Source organism: Gobio gobio, assembly GCF_949357685.1.
Source record: "Gobio gobio genome assembly, chromosome: 23".
NCBI lineage: Eukaryota > Metazoa > Chordata > Actinopteri > Cypriniformes > Gobionidae > Gobio > Gobio gobio.
This window is the reverse complement of record NC_137119.1, coordinates 39,538,859-39,561,692: the sequence shown is the minus strand read 5'-3', so window position 1 is coordinate 39,561,692 and position 22,834 is coordinate 39,538,859. Positions and strand designations below refer to the sequence as shown.

Genomic DNA, 22,834 nt, shown 5'->3' with positions numbered 1-22,834 from the left:
TGTTATTACTGTGTTACAGGTTTTGTTGATTTAGTTATTATTATTATAATAGTATTATTATTATTATGATGATGTAAAAACATTCATAATACGTAATAGTAATAATAATAATATAGTATTATATAGACGTCCCCTTTAAGGTTGCGTCGCGCGCTCTGATTGGCCGCTCACCCATTTTGAGTTCGTTTGCTCGCTCGCTAGTGGAGAGAGCAGCGGAGGCGAGAGACGCAGGAGGGAAGCGTTTCGCAGATGATTTAAATTGTAATTTTTAGGGTAAAATCACCATAACCCTTGTGAGGCGAGCGATTAATCGTGTCAGGATGTCGGCCCAGGCTCAGATGAGAGCTTTGCTGGATCAGCTGATGGGAACGTCGAGGGATGGTGAGTGTTAGCTGCGTGCTAACGGCTCTTGAGAGGATTTCTGAAGGCCGCGCGCTCAGATTAGCCCAAACCAGAATATAATAACCCAGTCAAAGATTAACATTAACTTCTTAAGATATGTACCACAGCCTTAAGATTAGCTAAATGCAGCAGCATTTCCTCTTGAAACGCTTCAGTTTAATGTTTGTGTCCATAAAGGGGGTGAGACAACGTCAGTGGGACGTATCGGTACGCTAAGCTAACACAACAGCAGTGACAAATGACGCTATAAATCATGAATACGGGTTTCTTAGTTATATAAGTTATAACTGTTATATTCAGCCACGTTGATTAAAAAGTCGAGAGATTAATGTTTTTAAAAGGAATTGTGTTTATCCATCCATTGATGTCTGTTTATGTAACCCCTATATAGATGATAGTACTAATAGTAATATTAATCAATCTTCAATCATCTTCATCAATGTCTTCATGGTCCATTAATTAGCTAACATGTGGCAATTTTGACAGCCTTGTAAATTGATGAATACTGTGCGAAAGTTCATTCACACACACGTGTATACACACATGCATACTGTCAAAATAGCAAATGATGGCCATTTTGACATCCCATTCAATGGGTAGTGCACATTTTATGTTGTATAATATTTCATATACGCAACATTTTTCATCACCGGCCACCTTTCCAGTTATCAGTATCAGCTACATGCATAAAAATGAAACGACATGTAGTTTCCCTAGAAATGGATGCATGCATTAAATCTGAAGGAGCATTGCCAAGAGGAAATATGGCTTTTATTTTTAGACTGTGTGATATGATTTTGATGAGCTCAAGAGGATTTTAAGATGAGTAAACAACAGAAGGGACTTGAGCAGATGCACTTGAATTTGTTGAATTGAGTTTTACCGGCTGTAAGAAATCTCACCCTCGGTGTGAATGAAGCGACTGTCTTTGTGAATGCTGAGATGAATTCATATGCTTCCCGTACATTTGTTTCATACAGACTGAACAATTGTGGCCCCTTTATTCTATTCATTAAGGTTCAGTGTATGTTTGCCAGCCTACATCTGCAAGGGAGTTGCAGAAAAGCCTCATGTTCATCGAGCCGTGAGTCACCAATGCTTTTTAAAGCTGTTATGAATATGAAAAAACAATACTGTTTGCTTTCCAGCAGTAACTGTTTTACACATCATCACGCTAGTTGGTAACGTAAGAGTGAGCAGAGGAGATGCGAAGCTTCTGCCCAGGCGGGTGTAGTACACACACACACACACACACACTGATGCTGTGCCTGAGCGTCTTTCTACAAATCTGACTTAAACAAACAAATAAATAAAGGAAAGAGAACTCCGGTTCCTCCGCCGACGTCTTCACTTTTATTCTTCTGTATCATTCCCAACTTCCTCATTACAGGTTTGGGCAAGAAAAGCTTTTCCCTTTAAACTTTTAGAGGCTGGGACCGCAGGAGGGGTTCTGAATGGGAGAGACCTCGCAGTGTGTATCAATTAACCTTTCACTTTAGTTTTCAATGTTTTATTTCAACTTGGTGAACTTGTTCAACATCTTGTATTGGTTGCTTTTAATATGCACATTAGATAATCCAGCATTTCTGTATGTACTCACGAGGGATAATGCACTTAAAGTACAAGATGACCCTCTGAAACATGGCATCCCTCTCCGATCTGCCATCCCATACACCTTTGCACTCAATTGGCAGTTATAAAAGCCGAATGCTAATTAGGGCTGAGTGATGTATATTGAAAATTCACTATATCTGTTTAGTTTTTCTGGCTCGCTGACATTTATCAACATCTTGATTAGTAAAGCAATGACTTTTTATGATTTTACTTTAACCGTTAATTTTCCAAGTGTTAAAGTTTAATTTGTAAAAGCGTAATTGAATTATGCATGTTTGATTCCATTTCAAATGAGTTTATTCGTGTGCCATTTTCATGTATTAAAATGCAAAGCGTTTCTTTTTATAAATAAATCTTTCTTGTATTTTTATTGGATCACTATTAACTAGATTACAATTTTAGAAGACAAAAAATGTGAAGATGAGCCGTCAGCCAGCCTTAACACACTAGAGTGACACTGAACACCAGTCAATCCATATGGTGACTGAACAGAATGAATAACTGATAATGACAGACTGCTAGCTTCTTGGGTTGGTCCGTTTATTTTTAGACATTCACTTTAAAGAGCCAGTTAGAGAAACAGGCCTTGGGTCAGTGAAATTTAGACGTCTCTATTCTACATGAACAAAGAGCCTTTACTTGCTTCTTTGTCATGTAATAAAGGTTATATCTGACACTGTCAAACACATGCTGTCCGCACTCAGATCTCATGATTTCACCACAGGGACAGGCAGGTCTGTGACCCTTGGCCGCAAATTTAGCAGTGTGTAGCACCGCAGTGAGTGTGTGTGTGTGAGAGAAAGAGACACGAGCGAGTGTGTGTGGTCTCAATCAATGTCAATTATGTGCTGTGTCCTTACAGGAGATGAGTCGAGACAGCGGGTTAAATTCACAGACGAGCGCGTCTGCAAATCGCACCTGCTCAACTGCTGCCCGCATGACATTCTCTCTGGAACGGTGAGGGGGGGGGAAACACATTGAAACTACAGATTGTTTATTTATGCAGCATATTGAAACATCATGTCTTGTGTTCGTAGCGCATGGACCTTGGTGAATGCTCTAAGATCCATGATCTGGCGCTGAGAGCAGACTATGAGATCGCATCTAAAGAGAGAGACCTGTTCTTTGAACTGGATGTAAGTGACTTGATCATTTGCTAGTGCTTTCAGTGAATTTGCTGTGAAGGCTTGTGTGAATTCTGTTGCTGAAGGGGTGTGTGTGTGTGTGTGTGTGTGTGTGTTGTATAGGCGGTGGATCACCTGGAGTCGTTTATTGCTGACTGCGACCGCAGGACTGAGTTGGCCAAGAAGCGTCTCGCTGAGACACAGGAAGAGATCAGCGCTGAGGTGGCTGCAAAGGTATGAAGTGTATGGGTGCAATGCCATGCAGTGTTAAAGTCCGTTATTAATCCAATAATTTCTGGGTTTTAGTTCATTTAAGAGTCGGTTTCTGTACATTCATTTTCTCCATAGGGAAATTGACTGATACCCCTTTTCCACCAGAATGAACCGGGTGCTAGTTCAGAGCCAGTGCTAGTCCCAGTTCATAGTTGGTTCGACTGACGAGCCTTCTAAGAACCGTTTGCTTTTCCACATGCTGAGAGCCACCACAGAGCCAGTCTTACGTCACTGTATTCATCTCATCTTTCTCAGCAACACTAGCGAGGGAGCGGGAAACAAACACAGCAGGCCTGTTAGAGATGCATCAGCGCTGCGCAAACCGATCCACGTATGATATATTAAAAAAAACCACATGAGTGAATCAAAAGCATAAGGAGTCGTATGCTCCCGAGACATCACTTTTCCTGGCTCGGAGCTGGTGCTTTGGGTGTGGAAACACAAAAAAACGATTTGAAACTAGGCTCTGGCTCTGAACTAGCACCAGCACTGCCTTGGTGGAAAAGGGGTATGAGCGATAACTTATAAACCTTTAACCCTTGTGTTATGTTGCGGGTCAATTTGACCCGTTTTGATTTTTAAGTTGTCAGAAATATCAGTTAACCTATGTTTTTTTTCTTAATTTTGTGACTTTCTCATTTAGGGTCATGAACATGCATGCAAAGTTTCAACACGCTGATGTGTTTTGACATACACACATTTACTGTTACGTTCGTGATGTTCACGGGTCAATTTGACCCGCATATTTTAATGTTCTAAGGCAATTGTAGAGACCCAAAATAATAACATTTCTTGGTTATATTTTATTTTAGTTTTTTACTAACCTATGAAGCTAAAAAAATTAGCTTTTCCCCATTTTTTTTCAATACAGAAATATTTTTTGTATGCCACAAATGGTAAAAATTAGCTATTTCTTTTTTCAATCTATCTGAAATACTATCTAACCTACATTGTTTTTCTTGAAATTGTGTGACCTTTTCTCATTTAGGGTCATTAACATGCATGCAAACTTTCAACATGATAATGCGTTGTGAAATGTGCATATCAAAATTTGTTGGTCAATTTGACCCATATAGGACAGCTGTTCAAAAGCAACTGTACAGACACAAAATACAAAACACTTTGTATCTCAGAGCTCTTCAACTATTAACAACTTCATGAAGCAGTGTTTTGAAATCGGCCATCACTGTATAAGTTGTAAAAGTAAAGTTTAAAACAAGTTATAGAAGTTTATGAACATGAAAATATATAACATATATATTTTTATATTTTATATAAAATATATACATTTGACAAAACATGTTAAATTCTAAAACCTCAAGAAAATCAAAGCTAAATATCTGTACCAAATTTTAGTTTGATATCTCAAAAAAAAAAAAAGTTTGTGTGCAGTACCAACGTTTTCCACTAGATGACATGTAGACTCTTCGATTTCCATAAATGGTTTGAGTGATCTGAACGTTATATTTTCATACTTTTCAAAATATCTATGAAGTAGACATCCTATTGAGAAGTAGTTTGGGCAGTAATGTTAATATTTTATTTGTATTCAATCTCTAAAATGCATATAAAAAACATATGGAAAGAGTCAAAACGTGCGTTATAGTTTGGTACCGCATCACAAATGACGAATCTATCGCTATTTATCTCCTGCTCTGTCATCTCTTTTGAAAATCAGTCACCAAATATGAAAATTAGAGTCTGAAAGCTTTAAAATGCTAAATAGTTGGTCAAGATTTCTTTAGGTTTAGACTTAGATAGTATTGTTCTAAATGTATAAAGGCAAGTGTCCTAAGGACCAATCTTAAAAATAAAAATGGTTAAAAGTATTTTTATAAATCATAAATTCAGATATTCATTCTTTGTAATGTGTGAAAAGTATTGATATTAAAAGTTAATTGTTTGTACCTGATTGTATGTGTTTTTTCATAGTGTGATTTTTGGGGAATTGTATTGAATCCAATTAGGGTCAATTTGACCCGGACCATAAGGTGTGTAACCAGAAATCGAACCGTGCACGAGGGTTAAAGCTACGAGGTTATTAATCGGTAGCATTTGCTTCTGCTGAAGTCGTCAGCCTGCATAATTTTCAGCTTATGTTTAACAGTGGACTTACTGGTGAAACACTACATTACCCATGACGCTGTACAGAAAATTACTCCAATCAGGGTTGTTTCCCAAAACATTGTAAGCCTGGGACACACTATACGATTTTCACTTCTTAACTAGGCTTGTCACAATAACTACTTTTTTTATTGCGATAAACTTTATTAATGTGATTTTAAGATTTATTTTATGCCACTGAATGTATAATCTTAATATAACCGCATAATGCAAGTAGACCTACACTACTTTCAAATGACAACCTTTTAATTCTTTAGATCATGGAAATTAAGAGTAAAAAATGTTATCCTAAATAAAAAAATTTGAATAAGTAGAAAATAAACATTTTCCCTTGTGAAACGGCTTTAACACTCGTCATTCTGCGTTGACATTTATGTGCAGCGGAGCAGGGGATTGCGGATTTGAAATTGAGTCCATTTGGGCTTATTCTTCCAAACTGTCAGTAGTTGTCAGGAAAACCTTTTTTTTCACCTGTTGATACCCGCTCTGTGTATACATACAAGATGACAGCACAATCGAGTAAAATGTGGTGACATTCATTATCATGTAAACATAATGGCCGATATATTGCATCACTAAAAATGATTGAGGTCATGTACATATATTGTGCGATATAGTGATTATTGCGACAGGCCTAATCTTAACCGATTTTAAAATTAGGAGACCAGAGACATAATGAGTTTCAACTGATTTTTAGCATTAAAATCCTCTGAATGCACACACTAGATTATTCAGCTGGTTCGCGAGATCACACACTTGTTGATTGTAGAGGAACGATTTCACAATGACATGAGATCTCACGGAGACTTGCACGATCAAACGTGACTTGAGGAGAAAAACAAATGGAGGACAATCGACGTTGTTGCTCTGTTTTACAGTGAGAAACAAAGTAGGGAAAAAAAGGGTGATTTTTATTTTTCTCAATATTACACTTTTGCGGCATGTTTGTGCCTGCCGAGTTTCAGCTATAGAAGCACGCAACATCCGATAGCTGACACTTGCTTGCTCTCATTTGCTATTGCAGGTATCACGTTAGAGGAAGCCGGATCAATAGTTGGAAATATCAAACATTTGGGATCGTCAAGGCTCTGACACGATCAGGAGCAGTAAAATAATCGAAATGACACCACACAATTGAGGATTTCAAAAAGTCGTTCGCTACAAGCCTTGAATTGGGCCACGCTCCCTGATCGCAAAACGGGCTTAAAATCTTCAAGTGTGTGGCCAGTCGACGTTGATCATAGAGACCATTGGTGGCAATTATTCTATTATCAACTTGGGCTTATGATGCTTTTGGGAAACGCAGCCCCAAGTTGAAATAAGCAACACGTGCCAAAAGATCTCTAGCTCCGCTAACTCCCTTAAAGTACTATTCAGAACTGTTTGTTTTCACGATATCATGTATTTGAGTCATTAGTTTGTCTAAAGGGCTTGTGTGATCTGTGCTTCATTTGTTTCACGTGTTTGTTTGACAGGCAGAAAAGGTTCACGAGTTGAACGAGGAGATCGGGAAGCTGCTGGCGAAGGCTGAGCAGCTCGGTGCTGAGGGAAATGTAGATGAAGCACAGAAAGTTCTGCAGGAGGTTGAGAAAGTCCGGACTAAGAAGAAGGACGCAGAGGTTAGACTGCATATGTTTTAGTACTTATATTTTGTTTGCCAGCACAAGCTGTCACATTTCATTTATTCAAATCATTACCGTTATAATCGTCCTCTAATGTGAGTTTTCTCTTTAGGTTCTTCATTTGGTCTGCATGTTGTTGTTTTTGTGTTTTTATAGGAAGAGTACAGGAACTCTATGCCCGCCTCCAGTTTCCAGCAGCAGAAGTTGCGCGTCTGTGAGGTTTGCTCCGCCTATTTGGGTCTCCATGACAACGACCGGCGTCTCGCTGACCACTTTGGTGGCAAACTGCACCTGGGCTTCATCCAGATCAGAGAGAAGCTGGAGCAGCTGAAGGTAACGGGTCAGCCTAAATCTGGGCAGGCGGGGGTCATTGGTTTAGAATAGAAAGTGACGCTGCAGCATTTCTTCTCTGCAGAAAACCGTGCAGGACAAACAGGAGAGGCGGAACCAAGAGCGACTGAAGAGGAGGGAAGAGCGGGAGAAAGAGGAGAGGATGAAAAAGCGGTGAGAATATTTTTATGTGCATTTTAAACGTACTTTAATCTTAAGGTATTCTAGTCTGGTTTTCAATTTGTATTTCTTTTTAAAGTTCAAATGTTTCAGTTTAAAGGTCAAGGTTTTTTTTAAGATTCAATAAATGCCTGATGTTTCTAAAGTCATTAAACAGTTTAAATAATTTTTATCTCCATATTAACCAAAATAATCGTTATTCTTGTCTGTTTTTTCTCTGTAGGACCAAGTCACGCAGCCGAGAACGCAAGAGGTCAGTTGCCCATTCACTTTACATTTATCTTCTTGCCAGCTAATATTTGTTATAATTAATACAAGAAGAAAGCAAAACGAGGCCTGAGATTGTCTGTCAAAAAGCGGCGACAAGAACGTCAGGATAAAAATCATGGTTCTGACAGTCATGGAAACTCTGAGCGTTTTAAAAATGTGACTTTCAGGCTTGGCAAAGTATTTGGAAATAATAAAATCTAAATGTAATTGAAGTTTTTATACTGTATTCTGTAATAGATTTTTTTCTATGCTCAGCTCTAAAATATCTGGCTGAGCACAAAGCATTTTTGGGTATAAATGTATAGCCATGGCTGATTTGTTTGCACCTGTTTTTTGGATGTTCTTTCAAATTAATTTGTAAACTAATTCAGTTTACTGAATAATCCAGAATCAGTCTAAATCAAAATAAAATCCATACCTATTAAATCAGGGTTCCCACGCTTCTTGAAAGTACTTGAATTTCAGACACATGGATTCAAGGCCTGGAAAGGACTTGAAAACAAATATTTGTCCTTGAAAGTGCTTGAATTAAATTTGAAATAATTTTTGTTTAGAATGGTGTTATTTCAAAAATTGTCCTACTGTATATGCGCTATCAAAGACAGAACTAAACGTTGCTTATGTTCGGGGGGGGTGGAGGGGTAGCTGGGAAAATAACTTTAACCGATGGAGAGCAGTACATACACTTGCTGAAAATGAAAAGTTGTGATTTTCTAGACTGATATGGTTAGGAACTATATTCTCATTCCTTCGTAATAATCGAGGAACTTTGCTGCCGTACCATGGTTGCAGCGGCGCAATGATATTACACAGCGCCTGAAAATAGGCTAACTTCTGTCTACATAACCAACAAGACATCCTGCTTGGGACTATTTTTAGGCGCTGTGGAATATCATTGCGCCGCTGCACTCATGGTACGGCTCAAAGTTCCTCGATCATTACGCAGGAATGAGAGTATAGTTCATAACCATATCAGTCTAGAAAATCACAACTTTTCCTTTTCCGTCGGTCACAATGTAACTATACACATCACAACATGCAAATAGGAAAATGTTGCCGTTATTTCGTCACTTATTGAGCAGTAGGCTAGCTGGAGCCTTTTACCTCCAGTCTTTGTGCTAAGCTAGGCTAGCTGGAGCCTTTTACCTCCAGTCTTTGTGCTAAAGTCCTTGAATCTGGTGTTCATGAAAGAGTGGGAACCCTGTAAAAAAATTATTTATTTTTTTGGTAAAATTGGACGCTTATGTTTGTTTGTAGGTCTCGTTCTCGTGACCGCGACCGAGAGCGCAGACGCCGGCGTTCCCGCTCCGCATCACGAGAGAAGCGGCGTTCCCGTTCTCGCTCCAAAGAGCGCGACAGACGCCGGCGGCACCGTTCCCGATCCAGATCCCGCTCGCGACACAGCCGAGAACACTCACACAAGTAACTATACTGGAGCTTTTGGGAAATCAGATTCCTTTATTACAGTTTTTGTACAAATTTGGATTTAACCACTGAAGTATTTTTTGCCATGGTGTAAAAAAAATAAGCACACAAACCTTGTTATCTTGTAGTAACAGTTGATGTGTGTGTGTGTGTGTGTGTTAGGTCTTCACGGGACCGTGATCGCGAGAGGGACAGCAAGCACAGTTCATCTGAGCGGAGATCAGACGGGCTGAACGGCAGGACAGAATCTCGCCGTCATGATGACAGAGAGGCTGGAGAGATCTGAATCATCTCACTACCATAGCAAACACAAACCGCTCTCATACATATACACACTTTTTTATTTATCATGTTTGCTTCATCTGTAGTAAACTGCCCATGCCCAGTTTCATTAAAGTCTTTGTAGTCTTTAATATCTCAGTCCAGTGAGAATTGAACCCGTCTGATCCACTGTCCAGTGTTGAAATGACATTTGTCTTTTTTGTTTTTGTTCTCAAGTATGTACTGCTTTTTTTTTTTTGGCCCCTCCATAATGTTATTTTTTGGAATTGGATTTTAATTCCGTACTGTTTGTCCAGAGTGAATGTGTGCATGTTTTGCACGGAGCTCATTCTACTTTGAAAGCTGTTCTGAGGTCAGTTTCAAGCCCTTTCTTTAAATATAGCTGCAGTATTTCCCCATAGAGAGAGACTGAGCTCACTCACTCTTTGTTTCAGTAGCAGAGGTGTAGGAGTTTAATCTAAAAAAGTGAATCCTTCATGGCATATTGTTCAGAATTACTATGTACATGATCTTTTATAATGCTGTTTTGATTTCATGTTGTCCTTATCAAAAGTGCATTAAATGGTTTTATGAATTTGTGGTGTTTGTCGTTACTGAGGGCTCGTATCCAATTAATAAACTGAGAAAGTGCAAGTCTTTTACTGTTATGTACATTTCTAACAAATAATTAAGTTAAATACTTGTGTTTTTGGTATTTGGAAAGCTATTTTATTAATTTATCCTGTGAATTTGATATGCTATAAATATTTAGAACAAGACATTTTCAACAGAGTTACCGCTTGGCACTTTGATTCAAAATAGGGCCTGAAACTTAAAGGAATAGTTCACTCCAAAATGAAAATTATCCCATGATTTACTCACCCTCAAGTCATCCTATAGGTGTATATGACATTCTTCTTTCAGACGAATACAATCAGAGTTATATAAAAAAATGTCCTGTCTAATCCAAGCTTTATAATGGCTGCCCAAAAATTACAAAAACTAACGAAAAAAGTGTAACTGGCAAAGCGTAAGAGTTTTGAACTGCTAGAGCCATTACACAGGCGGTCTGCCGGACGCTAGATATTTTACATTATAACTTGTAAAATATGGATATTGTTCTTACACAAACCCATCGATTCCCTTCAGAAGGCCTTTATTAACACCCCGGAGGTGTGTGTGGAGCACTTTTATAATGGATGGATGCACTTTTTTGGGCTTCAAATTTTGGACTGCCATTATAAAGCTTAGAAGAGCCAGGACATTTATTAATATAACTCTGATTGTGTTCGTCTGAAAGAAGAATGTCATATAGGCTACACCTATGGCTTGAGGGTGAGTAAAAATTCATGGGGTAATTTTCACATTTGGGTGAACTATCCCTTTAAGAATGACTTGTTTTGTTTTAGAAACGTTTTGCTAAAAACGTTTAGTAAAATAATTACATTATATTAATTTAATTGTTGGATACAAACCAGAAGATTCCCGAAAACCGAAACTCCTGTTTTTTTAGAGAGGTGAGACATTTTTTAATGTTAGGTTATTTTTATGTTCGATTATAGTTCATCAAACATATCGATTATGTTCAACAAATTACGAGGGGTTTCTTTTTTTCAGTTTATGTGAGTGATTGATATGACTACGCTAGTATTTATAATCAAATATAAATCATAGAAAGTATTATATTTTATTTTATATGCAATAAATATTTCATATTATAGACGGTAATTATACTAATGGTGTTTTTAAATGTTATTTCTTCACGCAACCTCAAGATGGCGTCCTTACGCTGGCAACAAACTGCCGCTCGTCACTTCCGCCAACGTCACCGTGACGCCACAGTCAAAACAACCGAAACATGATGCTAGCGCCTCTCACCCGCGAGTAAAATGTCGAGTTTTTAGCGATCGCCGATGAACGCGTTGAAGATTTGTCATCCTAATGTCACGATCTTGTCGAACTATGAGTTTGGCAGCGTTTTTATCGGGACAAGGGACCAAAAAGTCATCATAAAAGCACCAGTATAGCTACCGGTTTTGCTAACGACAGGCGTCAGTCCAGCAGTCAAACCCGGTACGCCTGAAATTATTAATGTATTACTTTTAAAATACCAGATGTAAAGTCAAATAGTGTTTATTCTCGCCAGTGGGCTCCATCAAATGGTTACAAGCGTGTGGAGCGCCTGTAGACGTACAGATGTGTCAGCCACATGTCATTCTGTTGAGTTTCTCTTCTAATCATCATTCATTTACATTTCATTAGTTTGACTCAATTGTGAGGATTCACTCTCGCTGTCGGTCAAACCGCGTGAGTTGAATGTTCACAGTTCAGCTGGAAGAGTCAGGAATCATCTGACAGCTGTCAGGGGCTGACCAGAGTCCAGATGTGTGTGTGTTATGTAGGCTACAAGCCTGCTGTAATTTGTGTGATTGCACAATTCTTGTTATTGCAGTCTACATGTATGTAATGTGTATTTCTGTGTGTAATATGTGTCACGTGTGCTGTCCAGTGTGAGAGGTTTGCAGGTATCTGGATCCCCGGGACAGGCCGGTGCTCACCGAAGAGACGGGGAACCGTATCGGTAAGCAGGGGGGAGCGGCCACCGCTGAGCCCGTGGAGAAGATGGCGAGCAGCCCGGAGAAAAGCTCCTCCGCGCAGGAGCTCAAGGAGCAGGGCAACCGCCTGTTCCTCAGCCGCAAATACCAGGAGGCCGTGACCTGCTACAGCAAAGCCATTGTGAGTGGGGCTGGAGTATCAGAGTACACACAGAATGTACATTTTAGCTGCGTTTATTTGACCAAAAACACAGTAACATATTGTGAAATACACTGCCCGGTCAAAAAACAAGTTGCTGTTTGGATTTAAATAGGTAAAGGTCTTTGATTGGATGATTATTGCAGCGATTGTGATGTTTCTAGCATGCTGTATGTTTCTTCTAACCCTCATTGATGGAGTGTGTAGCTTTTAATGTCTTAAACAACCACGTAGGAAGACACGTCATGGCCATATTACAGGATGACAATGTCCAGATTCGTCCAGGGTGTGAGGGAGCATGAAGAATCATTTTCACACATGAAATTGACTGAGAGTCTTTGGGATGTGCTGGAGGAGACTTTCCACAGTGCTGGACTCTTGCATTGTCAATACAAGATCTTGAGCAAACATTGATGCACCTCTTGATGGACACACATGTTGTGATGTTATTTCCATCAAGAGGTGCATACATTTTTAGTCAAGATCTTGTATCTAAATGTAATTTATTCCTGTGATGCAAAGCATCATTACTTCAGTCTTCGGGCGGGACGGTGGCTTGAGTTTGCATGTTCTCCCTGTGTCAGTTGTGTGGGTTTTCCCCACACAGTCCAAAGACATGCAGGTTAGGCGGATTGGACTTGCAAATGAGCCGTAGGAGTGTGTGTGTGTGTGTGTGTGTGTGTTCCAGCACTCTCAGTGTCTCAGTGCTGGGTTGGGTCAGGATGGGCATCCAGTGAAAAAACCTGTGCCAAATCCAGTGTGTGTGCGTGCGTGCCAATGAAGCAGACCCAAATGGGCGGGACTAACGCTAGGGAAATGTATTACTCCAGTCTTCAGTGTCACATGATCCTTCAGAAATCATTCTAATATGATGATTTGATCTAGAAACATTACTGATCGTTATCTGTGTTGGAAACCATTGTGCTACTTCATATTTTTGTGGAAATCATTCAAAAGTAAGTAATTCAAAAGTACTTTTATTCAGGATGCATTAAATTGATCATAAGTGAGCCATTTATAATGTTACACGCGTTATTTTGAACTTTTTATTCATCCAAGAATTGTTAAAAATGTGCATCACTGTTTCCTCAAAAAAAATTAAGCAGCAAAAACTTAACATTTATCATAAGAACCGTTATTTAATAATTGAGCACTGATAATACTTGAGCAGTATATCATCATATTAGATTTGTGAAGGATCATGTGACACTGAAGACTGGAGTAATGATGATAAATTCAGCTTTGAATCACAGGAATAAACTACATTTTACTATACATTCACATGGAAAACAGTTGTAATAATATTTAACAATATATGTTTTTCTGTATTTTTGATCACATAAATGCAGCCTTGGAGAGCAGAAGAGACTTGTAACTTGAAATTTTTTTAACATGGTTTCCGGTTACACTTTATTTGAAGGTGTCATTGTTACAGTGCAATTATATATTTGAGTAATATTAAGTACATTTACTTACTATAGGGTTAGGGTAGGATTAGGTTTGGTTGTACTTATTACTATGGTAAGTACAGTAATGCATTTAAAGGGATAGTCCACCCAAAAATGAAAATTGTCATCATTTACTCCCCCTCATGTTGTTCCAAACCTGTATGAGTTTCTTCTGATGAACACAAAAGAAGATATTTTAAAGAATGTTGGTGACTAAACGGTTGACGGCACCCATTGACATCCATGGAATTGTTTTCCTACTATGCAAGTCAATGGGTGCCATTACCATACCAACATTCTTTAAGATATCTTCTTTTGTGTTCATCAGAAGAAACTCATACAGGTTTGGAAAAACCTAAGGTTGAGTAAGTGATGACAACATTTTTGGGTGAACTGGCCCTTTAACTCATCAAGTGAAGATTTTGTGGCTGTTCCCAGAAAAAATACACATGCTCTATGCTCTTCTAAGAGTTGTACTGTGTTCACTGAACGTGTTTTTTTTTGTGTGTAGAACCGTAACCCCTCAGTGGCCGTGTACTACACTAACAGAGCATTATGCTACGTGAAGCTACAGCAACACGACAAGGCGCTGGCCGACTGTAAACACGCCCTCGAGCTCGACAGCCAATCAGTGAAGGCGCACTTTTTCCTGGGCCAGTGTCAGCTGGAGCTGGAGAACTATGAGGAGGCCATCGGCAATCTACAGAGAGGTAGTAGGAATTTTGATTTAAAGGGGTCATGTGATGCTTTTTAATGTTTTCCTTTTCTGTGTAAAGTATGTGTTTGTGCATGTAAACGATCTGCAAAGTTACAAAGCTCATAGTCTCCCCCAAAGCGATTTCTATCCAACAGGGAACACCTGCCTACATGTATTTATAAAGCTGTTCCTGGGCAGTAGAACCTAAAAGTTGGCAGCTTCCTGAACCTGGGAGAGCACAACACCGGCTATATACAGAGATTACTCACCAGTGTGAAGCGTTCTGCTCAAGTCGCTCTTGCACATTTGGTTCTGATCGATAGGCTTGATCATCCGCATTTTCAGAATCCGGCTCAAACTGATACGAAAAAACCAATGACATTATTAACTGTGTGTGTTTACAAATGCTTCAGAAGCCTTGGAAGCTGAAGTTTGCGCTTTATGTTAAGGGGCGTTACATTTCCAACACGCGCGCGAGGTGTTCGGCCAATCGCAACACACTGAATCTGCTGGCCAATCAGAACACTCAGAGCTTTTGGGATGGAGGGGCTTTGTAGAAATCAGCGCGTTTCAGACAGACTGAGAATAGAGGAGCTGCAATAATGTATAATTATGTGTTGATTTAATTATTAAAGCATGTTAACCTATTTTATTACACCCGATAATCAAAAGAATTCACTTTTAAAACAGCATCAAATGACCCCTTTAAGAGATGAGCATTACACGTTTGAATTAGAACTGAATGATTTAATTTTTTTATCATTTAACCCCAACATGAAAATTCTGTCATTATTTACTTGCCTTCGTTGTTCCAAACCAGATTTACTTTTTCTTGTTGAATGCAGAATATTCAAGTGAAGAATATTCAAGCCACTGTTTTCCATGCTATTTAATTGTATGGTGATTTTTAATGCTGGGAAAAAAAAGTCTACGGATGCCAATTTGTTGACTTTCTAATGTAAAATAGGCCAATAATTTATTTAAATAATTATTTAAATTATAAATAATTTATAATTATTTAAAGGTGCTGTGTGTAAATTTGTGTAAATGTAGCGGCATCTAGTGGTGAGGTTGCGAATCACCGACCGCTCAACCCTCCCTTTCGGAGCACATAGAGAAGCTATGGTGGCCGACACAGGACAAAAATGTCGCCGTTGGAGAGAGCAGAGAGTAGCCAGCGCTCTGTAGAGAAGTTTGTCTGTTTAGGGCTACTGTAGAAACATGGCGACTTCACTGTAAGGGGACCTGCGGTGTATGGAGATAGAAACGCCTCATTCTAAGGTAATAAAAACATAACGCTTCATTGTGTAAGGTCTTTATACTCCACTGGAAACTAGGGCTGCGCAAAATATCGAAATTTCGCAAATGTACATATCGCAATATGCATATCGCAAGGGCACGCAATATCTGAATGATTTTAATAGGCTACTTCAACATTGTGAAAAGTGTATGTTTTATGTCGACGCATATAGCAGAGAATAGACTGGGCACACGAAAAACAACTCCTTGCAGTCTCGTGCTGTCTGCCACACACACCGAAATGTGCGCACAAGCCGTTCTTTTTTCGTGTCTTGTTACACACTCGAACTGTTCAATGCTTCCTTTTCCCAGAACCGATGCTTTCTTTTCCCAGAAAGAATGTGAAACAACACACAAATTATATCCTTCTGTTTTTAAATATATATATTTTTTTAATATAATTTAAATAGATTTTACATGCTTAAAGCAATATCGTATCGCAAGGATATCGCATATCACATTTTTCATCAATATCGCACAGCCCTACTGGAAACGTAGTTATGTTTAATGGAACACATAGTTACCAGCAGTCATATCACCCTGTAGCCCAAGACTGGTTTCCCACTGAAGCTAAGCAGGGCTGAGCCTGGTCAGTAACTGGATGGGAGACCAACTGGGAAAACTAGGTTGGGCTGGTAGAGGTGTTAGTGAGGCCAGCAGGGGGCGCTGACCCTGTGGTCTGTGTGGGTCATAACACCCCAGTGTAGTGATGGGGACACTATACTGTAACAAGCACCGTCCTTCGGATGATACGTTAAACCGAGGGCCTGACTCTCTGTGGTCATTAAAAATCCCAGGATGTCCTTCAATAAAGAGTAGGGGTGTAACCCCGGCATCATGGCCAAATTTGCCCATTGGCCCTCTCCATCATGGCCTTCTAATAATCCCCATATACATTTGGCTTCATCCCTCAGTCTCCTCTGCACCATCAGCTGGTGTGTGGTGGGCGTTCGGGTGCGATATGGCTGCCGTCGCATCATCCAGGTGGTGCTGTACATTGGTGGTGTTTGCGGAGATTCCCCCCTTCTATGTAAAGCGCTTTGAGTGCCTAGAAAAGCGCTATATAAATGTAACAAATTATTATTATGTATATTATATTGCATTTCTGTCAGTAGATCCTCATAAATACTACACACTGCACCTTTAAATGATCAATTTTACAGTATATATAATATTTATGAATGTTACTTTCCATTTAGTTTATATAAAAGCATGTCGGCCATGTGGATATACAAGGTTTCATAGTCCAGTGTCTAGTGTTTGAGGGATAAGACATTTTGATGTTTCATTTGAAGCACATTTTAAGGTCTTGTTTTATAATTTAATTCAGTCTCTATGTAGATCTATATCTAATATCAGCCAATGTATTGGTTATTGGCCTAATAATATAAATAATGATCTATTATCAGTATCAGTGAATCCCTATAAGCCATCCAGGCGTCTAAACAGATATGCAGTTCAAATGCAGTGTGATGAAATTGCTTGTTTTCAGCCTATAACCTGGCGAAGGAACAGCGGCTGAATTTTGGAGACGATATCCCAAGTGCTCTTCGCATCGCCAAGAAAAAACGCTGGAACAGCATAGAAGAGAAACGAATCAGCCAGGAAAACGAGCTGCATGCTTATCTCACCAAACTCATCCTGGCAGAGAAGGAGAGGTGAGAGGTGACGCTCGCATCAGTGATGAGTCTACACACACATCTGAGTCCTAACGTCTGTCCGTCTCTGTCTTTGTGTTCAGAGAGCTCGACGACAGCCGAGTGAAGCAAACCGAGGACATTCAGAACGGAGGCGAGATCAGCAAGAACAAATCCAAACACGTGAGACGCGCTTATACATACACTAACCTCAGAGCTGTGTATGATTGATGAAGTGATGTCATTTCCTGTGCTGCTCTCTGCAGGATAAATATTTGATGGACATGGATGAACTTTTCTCTCAAGTTGATGAGAAGAGGAAGGTATGAAGAAATCATTTCAAACATTGTGATGAACATCTCCAAATGAAATGACCATGTCAAGACATTTTGATTATCACTCCGCACACACTAAAATATCATTGGTCTAAAATCCTGTTCCCAATAATAGTGCAAAATTGTTTGATTGTTGTGTAATATCACATGTGCAGAAGCGAGAGATCCCAGATTACCTGTGCGGGAAGATCAGCTTTGAGCTCATGAGAGAACCCTGCATTACTCCGAGCGGCATCACCTACGATCGCAAGGACATCGAGGAACATCTACAGGTCTGCTCACAAAAACACATTCACTTTCATCAGCTTGTGCAAGAATTCTGCCATCTTTGAGCTGTGTGTGTGTGTGTGTGTGTGGTTCTGCTGCCACGTTTGTTGTTGTTTAGTTCCTTTTTTTTTGAGCCATGTGACTCACAGAAAGATGACGTCATGATCGGATGAAAGATCACAGATTGGCGGATCAGATTACAGCATGTTATTTTAGTAATATTAATGTACACAAAAGATTTTTTTTATGGATTTTTAAAAATTTTATGGATTTTTTACTAACAATTTAAATTGCGTAAATCTTTTAAAAAGGCTTAAATTGTTTTTGGAGTATACAAGTATAGTACCGGTATTTTATTAGTATTTTAAAATGATTTTTATATTTCAGTTTTAATTTTAGTAATTTTGTTGTGTTTAGAGTCGGTTTTTATATATATTTTTAAATATTTCCATTTACTTTTATTTCAGTTCTATAATATAATAATATAAAATCATATAGTGTAATCATAGACAATTCTCAGTGTTATTTTAGTATTATTTATATACTATACAATTATATTATTTATTAATATTTTAAATTAATATTTATCTTTATTTTTTCACTTTTTATATTTTAATTTTGTTATGATTAGGGTTTCTTTGTAAAATATTTTAGTTTTTTTTTTCATATTTAGTCATTTTAGCATATATATATACATACATACATACATACATACATACATACATACATACACATACACATTGATCAGGCATAACATTATGACCGGTGAAGGGAATGATCTCTTCATCCCAGCACCTGTTAGTGGGTGGGATATATTAGGCAGCAAGTGAACATTTTGTCCTCAGAGTTGATGTGTTAGAAGCAGGAAAAATGGGCAAGCGTAAGGATTTGAGCGAGTTTGACAAGGGCCAAATTGTGATGGCTAGACGACTGGGTCAGAGCATCTCCAAAACTGCAGCTCTTGTGGGGTGTTCCCGGTCTGCAGTGGTCAGTCTCTATCAAAAGTGCTCCAAGGAAGGAACAGTGGAGAACCGGCCACAGGGTCATGAAGGAACAGTGGAGAACCGGCCACAGGGTCATGAAGGAACAGTGGAGAACCGGCCACAGGGACATGAAGGACCAGTGGAGAACCGGCCACAGGGTCATGAAGGAACAGTGGAGAACCGGCCACAGGGACATGAAGGACCAGTGGAGAACCGGCCACAGGGTCATGAAGGAACAGTGGAGAACCGGCCACAGGGTCATGAAGGAACAGTGGAGAACCGGCCACAGGGTCATGAAGGAACAGTGGAGAACCGGCCACAGGCTCATGAAGGAACAGTGGAGAACCGGCCACAGGGTCATGAAGGAACAGTGGAGAACCGGCCACAGGGTCATGAAGGAACAGTGGAGAACCGGCCACAGGGTCATGAAGGAACAGTGGAGAACCGGCCACAGGGTCATGAAGGACCAGTGGAGAACCGGCCACAGGGTCATGAAGGAACAGTGGAGAACCGGCCACAGGGTCATGGGCGGCCGAGGCTCATTGATGCCCGTGGGGAGTGAAGGCTGACCCGTGTGGTCCGATCAAACAGACGAGCTACTGGAGCTCAAATTGTTCAAGAAGTTAATGCTGGTTCTGATAGAAAGGTGTCAGAATACACAGAGCATCTCAGTTTGTTGTGTATGGGGCGGCACAGCCGCAGACCAGTCAGGGAGACCATGCTGACCCCTGACCCCGCCCAAAGTGCCAACAGTGGCATGTGAGCATCAGAACTGGACCATAATTATATTTCAGTTAATTAATTTTTTTTTAATAGGTTTAATTTTAGTTAATGATAACAGACATTTTTCATGGAGTAAGAAAGATGATGTCATTAACACATATATTGAAATGTAGGCACAGAACACTTGAAATAGCCAATAGCCTTTAGTGATGAAAATTGCAGTTTTAATTTGATGTTCTCTCTCTCTCTCTCTCTCTCTCTCTCTCTCTCTCTCTCTCTCTCTCTCTCTCTCTCTCTCTCTCTCTCTCTCTCTCTCTCTCTCTCTGTAGCGTGTTGGCCATTTTGACCCAGTCACCCGCAGTCCGCTGACCCAAGATCAGCTGATCCCCAATCTGGCCATGAAGGAGGTGATTGACGCTTTCATCCAGGAGAACGGCTGGGTGGAGGACTACTGAACACACACACACACACACACACACACACACACACACACACTCGAGCGGACTGCAGCAGAGTTTCCTCACGCTGAATCGAATCCTCTCCTGTATGTTCATGCACTTTAATCAGTGGAGCGTCTCCCCCGCAGGAGTCACATGACCCTCTTTCTCGCGCTGTCTGTCCTTCAAACTCTTTCTGCTCTCCTTCCTTATCATACAGAATAATCCTGCAGGTTTTCTTCAGACACTTCCTTTCAGTCTGAAACATCGGCTGGTGTTATCATGCTGTAATCTCATTGAATGTTAAAACGCAACATTATTGATGACACATCACTAATAGTCACTCATGAAAGAGGAGACTCTGTGCTTGCGAGTGTTGTGCAGATTGGAGTGTGTGTGTGTGTGTTTTTAGAAGCTGTCGCTATGAGATCACATGCGGAATGAATGCGATACATGCCAGTTCTAACTTATGTAGAATGTTTCTAAGATGCTTCTCGAGCTTTGGGTTCTAGCAGGATGGCGGTTATAACGTTTTTGTAACGAGCGTTTAATCCACAACATATATTTAGACATTCATTCATCTGCCAATCAACACAAACGAACTGAGAATCTGTGGCATCATCGTTATGGTGTGTTATTATACGTTTAATCTCACTGTGTGTGTCTGTGCGTTAGAGCGAGAGGTAAGTGATTATTTCACACTATTGATTTTGTCTTTCCCTCTGGACCTTTGGGGAGTTTCCTGGCACAAACACACACTTCCTGTTTAGTATCAGTATTTTCGCGGTCTGAGAGCCCTTGTTAGTCGCTGGACGCCACAGTCCGGCTCGGCTCAGATATTCCCGAAGTGTAATGAGTTTAGGTTGGATGCATGTTCAATAAATGTTATTTTGGTTCTTTTTGTAGCAAATGTGTCGAATCGATTCTTATTCTTCCCGACAGAGTTAAAGGTATGACCCAAAATAAAAAAGAGCACAGGCGCCATGTTGAATTTAACGCAGATGAAAACGAGGCTGTGAGGGAGAGACTTGGGCTGTGTCTGAAAACTCATATCCTCTTAAGTAGGTACTTATTTCGAATCAGTGATTACTCAATGACCGCTAAACAAGTACGTTCTTCTATTTAGTATGAATGTAAACAGGTGTGGTGACGAAAACAGCACCCTTGCGAGAACGTGCATTTGAAGATAGCTGCCTTAAAATGAACAACAACCAAGCGGCAACCTCCCGCTGTTTCTCTTGAAGCCGATACGGAAGTGACTTAAACTGCAGTTCATGGACTGGCCACTAGAGACAGACTCCAGAAGGAGCAGAATCTCATTGAGCTCATGTTAAAATGACCAACTTTACAGCAGAAGAACACATGTTTACAGTCTGGTACAAATTGTGGTTTTGGTCTATACGGCTAATTTTGCCCTTCATGACGACTGTGAGGGGGTGAATTTTTTCTATAACTCATTCGTTTACATTATATAAAGCCTTAAAGTTCTGCATAATTAAGGGAGTGGCCACTTTGAGTGACAGGTGGATAGCCATTTGTCTGCTGTCTGTTATTCATCGTGTCACCTCAGCTCCGCCCACGTCCCGCCTCTTTGCCCATTTTCTGTTATCCGGGAGTGACGCGATGCCAAGATGGCGATGGCCAGCTCGACCCGACTTTACACTTCAAAACTGCTCTTCAGAATCCTATGGGTGACGTCACAGATTGTAAAAAAATATGGACGTAGTGTCCATGATAACAACCGACACCAATCATTAGCTTTCTCATTATATATCACATTTTACTCTCATTAAAGCCCAGATATTATGTAGCCTAAGCTTGTTTCCGACACTGAATACAAAATAAAATACTTTAATGAAAAAATACTTTTTATTTCGCAAAATACTTTTTTTCTCAGAATTGCGTGCTATAAACGAAAAAATTGCAAAAAAAATTACAACTGGCATGCGTAACTCGCAAGTGCCTTTTTACACACACACACACACACACATACGTATATAATTACGACTTCTTATCTCCCAATTCTGACATTATAAATTGCCATTATATATATATATATATATCTATCAAACCAAAAATTATTCAGACTTTTTTAAATATATTTTTACTAGTGGGTGCAGGACACTATGTAAGTGTTAAATATCAAAATAAAGTAAACTGTGACATTATACCTAAAAATTCTTCATACAGTGGACCACCAGTAAAATTGTGAGTGCAATTCTTAGAAAATACAGTGTTGAAAATACTGTTGATAAAGCATATTAAATATTACAGTCAGTCTTGATTAGTTTATGTTGATCAAAAAATTTCTAAACTTAAAACGCATTTTTGTCCCGTTTGCAATTGTATTGTTTTACTACTTACACATTTATTTAAGTATATACCATTATATTATTTACAATACTCAGCATGGTTTTTAGGGGGGGGGCAGCCCTCAGATTAGGGGGGTCCTGTCCCCCCTCGTCCCTCCTTGCGATTTACGCCCCTGCTCAATCCTATGACCAGCAAATTCTGGTTGAAAGTACATTAATACTATGTTTTGCATTAGATGCAATAGTATATTGTACGTACAGTATAGTATGTAGTACGTTTAGTGCACAGGCGCGACATGGCAAGAGAGTCTGCCAAG

The 22,834-nt window shown here is 39.6% G+C and overlaps 2 protein-coding genes across 5 annotated transcripts; both read left to right on the top strand.

Moving 5' to 3' along the window:
* Positions 1 to 169: 169 nt before the first annotated feature.
* luc7l (LUC7-like) lies at positions 170 to 10,282 on the top strand. 4 transcript variants are annotated; one of them, XM_079806024.1, is made up of 12 exons: positions 179 to 381; positions 1,420 to 1,626; positions 1,793 to 1,873; positions 2,879 to 2,973; positions 3,054 to 3,152; positions 3,264 to 3,374; positions 7,013 to 7,156; positions 7,316 to 7,492; positions 7,575 to 7,663; positions 7,893 to 7,922; positions 9,197 to 9,361; positions 9,527 to 10,218. In XM_079806024.1, exons 5-12 carry the CDS (start codon positions 3,057 to 3,059, stop codon positions 9,648 to 9,650), a joined length of 936 nt encoding a protein of 311 aa, XP_079662150.1. In that variant the 5' UTR covers positions 179 to 381; positions 1,420 to 1,626; positions 1,793 to 1,873; positions 2,879 to 2,973; positions 3,054 to 3,056; the 3' UTR covers positions 9,651 to 10,218. The 4 variants fall into 4 exon arrangements, with proteins under 4 accessions (XP_079662149.1, XP_079662150.1, XP_079662148.1 ...); XM_079806022.1 differs by lacking the exon at positions 1,793 to 1,873 and having other exon boundaries at positions 1,420 to 1,486; positions 9,527 to 10,282; XM_079806023.1 differs by lacking the exons at positions 1,420 to 1,626; positions 1,793 to 1,873 and having other exon boundaries at positions 170 to 381; positions 9,527 to 10,224.
* A 1,173-nt stretch (positions 10,283 to 11,455) lies between these two features.
* On the top strand, positions 11,456 to 22,120 carry stub1 (STIP1 homology and U-Box containing protein 1). Its single transcript, XM_079805550.1, has 8 exons — positions 11,456 to 11,698; positions 12,135 to 12,361; positions 14,339 to 14,537; positions 17,316 to 17,481; positions 17,565 to 17,643; positions 17,727 to 17,783; positions 17,951 to 18,067; positions 20,098 to 22,120. Exons 2-8 carry the CDS (start codon positions 12,248 to 12,250, stop codon positions 20,221 to 20,223), a joined length of 858 nt encoding a protein of 285 aa, XP_079661676.1. The 5' UTR covers positions 11,456 to 11,698; positions 12,135 to 12,247; the 3' UTR covers positions 20,224 to 22,120.
* Positions 22,121 to 22,834: the final 714 nt, after the last annotated feature.

Coding starts and splice junctions, on each gene's coding strand:
- luc7l (XM_079806021.1), top strand. CDS start 1,345: ATGAATTCATATGCTTCCCGTACATTTGTTTCATACAGACTGAACAAT. Junction 1,487..2,878: donor AGCCTCATGTTCATCGAGCC/GTGAGTCACCAA, acceptor GTGTCCTTACAG/GAGATGAGTCGAGACAGCGG. Junction 7,664..7,892: donor GAGGAGAGGATGAAAAAGCG/GTGAGAATATTT, acceptor TTTTCTCTGTAG/GACCAAGTCACGCAGCCGAG.
- stub1 (XM_079805550.1), top strand. CDS start 12,248: ATGGCGAGCAGCCCGGAGAAAAGCTCCTCCGCGCAGGAGCTCAAGGAG. Junction 17,644..17,726: donor GCAAGAACAAATCCAAACAC/GTGAGACGCGCT, acceptor TGCTCTCTGCAG/GATAAATATTTGATGGACAT. Junction 18,068..20,097: donor ACATCGAGGAACATCTACAG/GTCTGCTCACAA, acceptor CTCTCTCTGTAG/CGTGTTGGCCATTTTGACCC.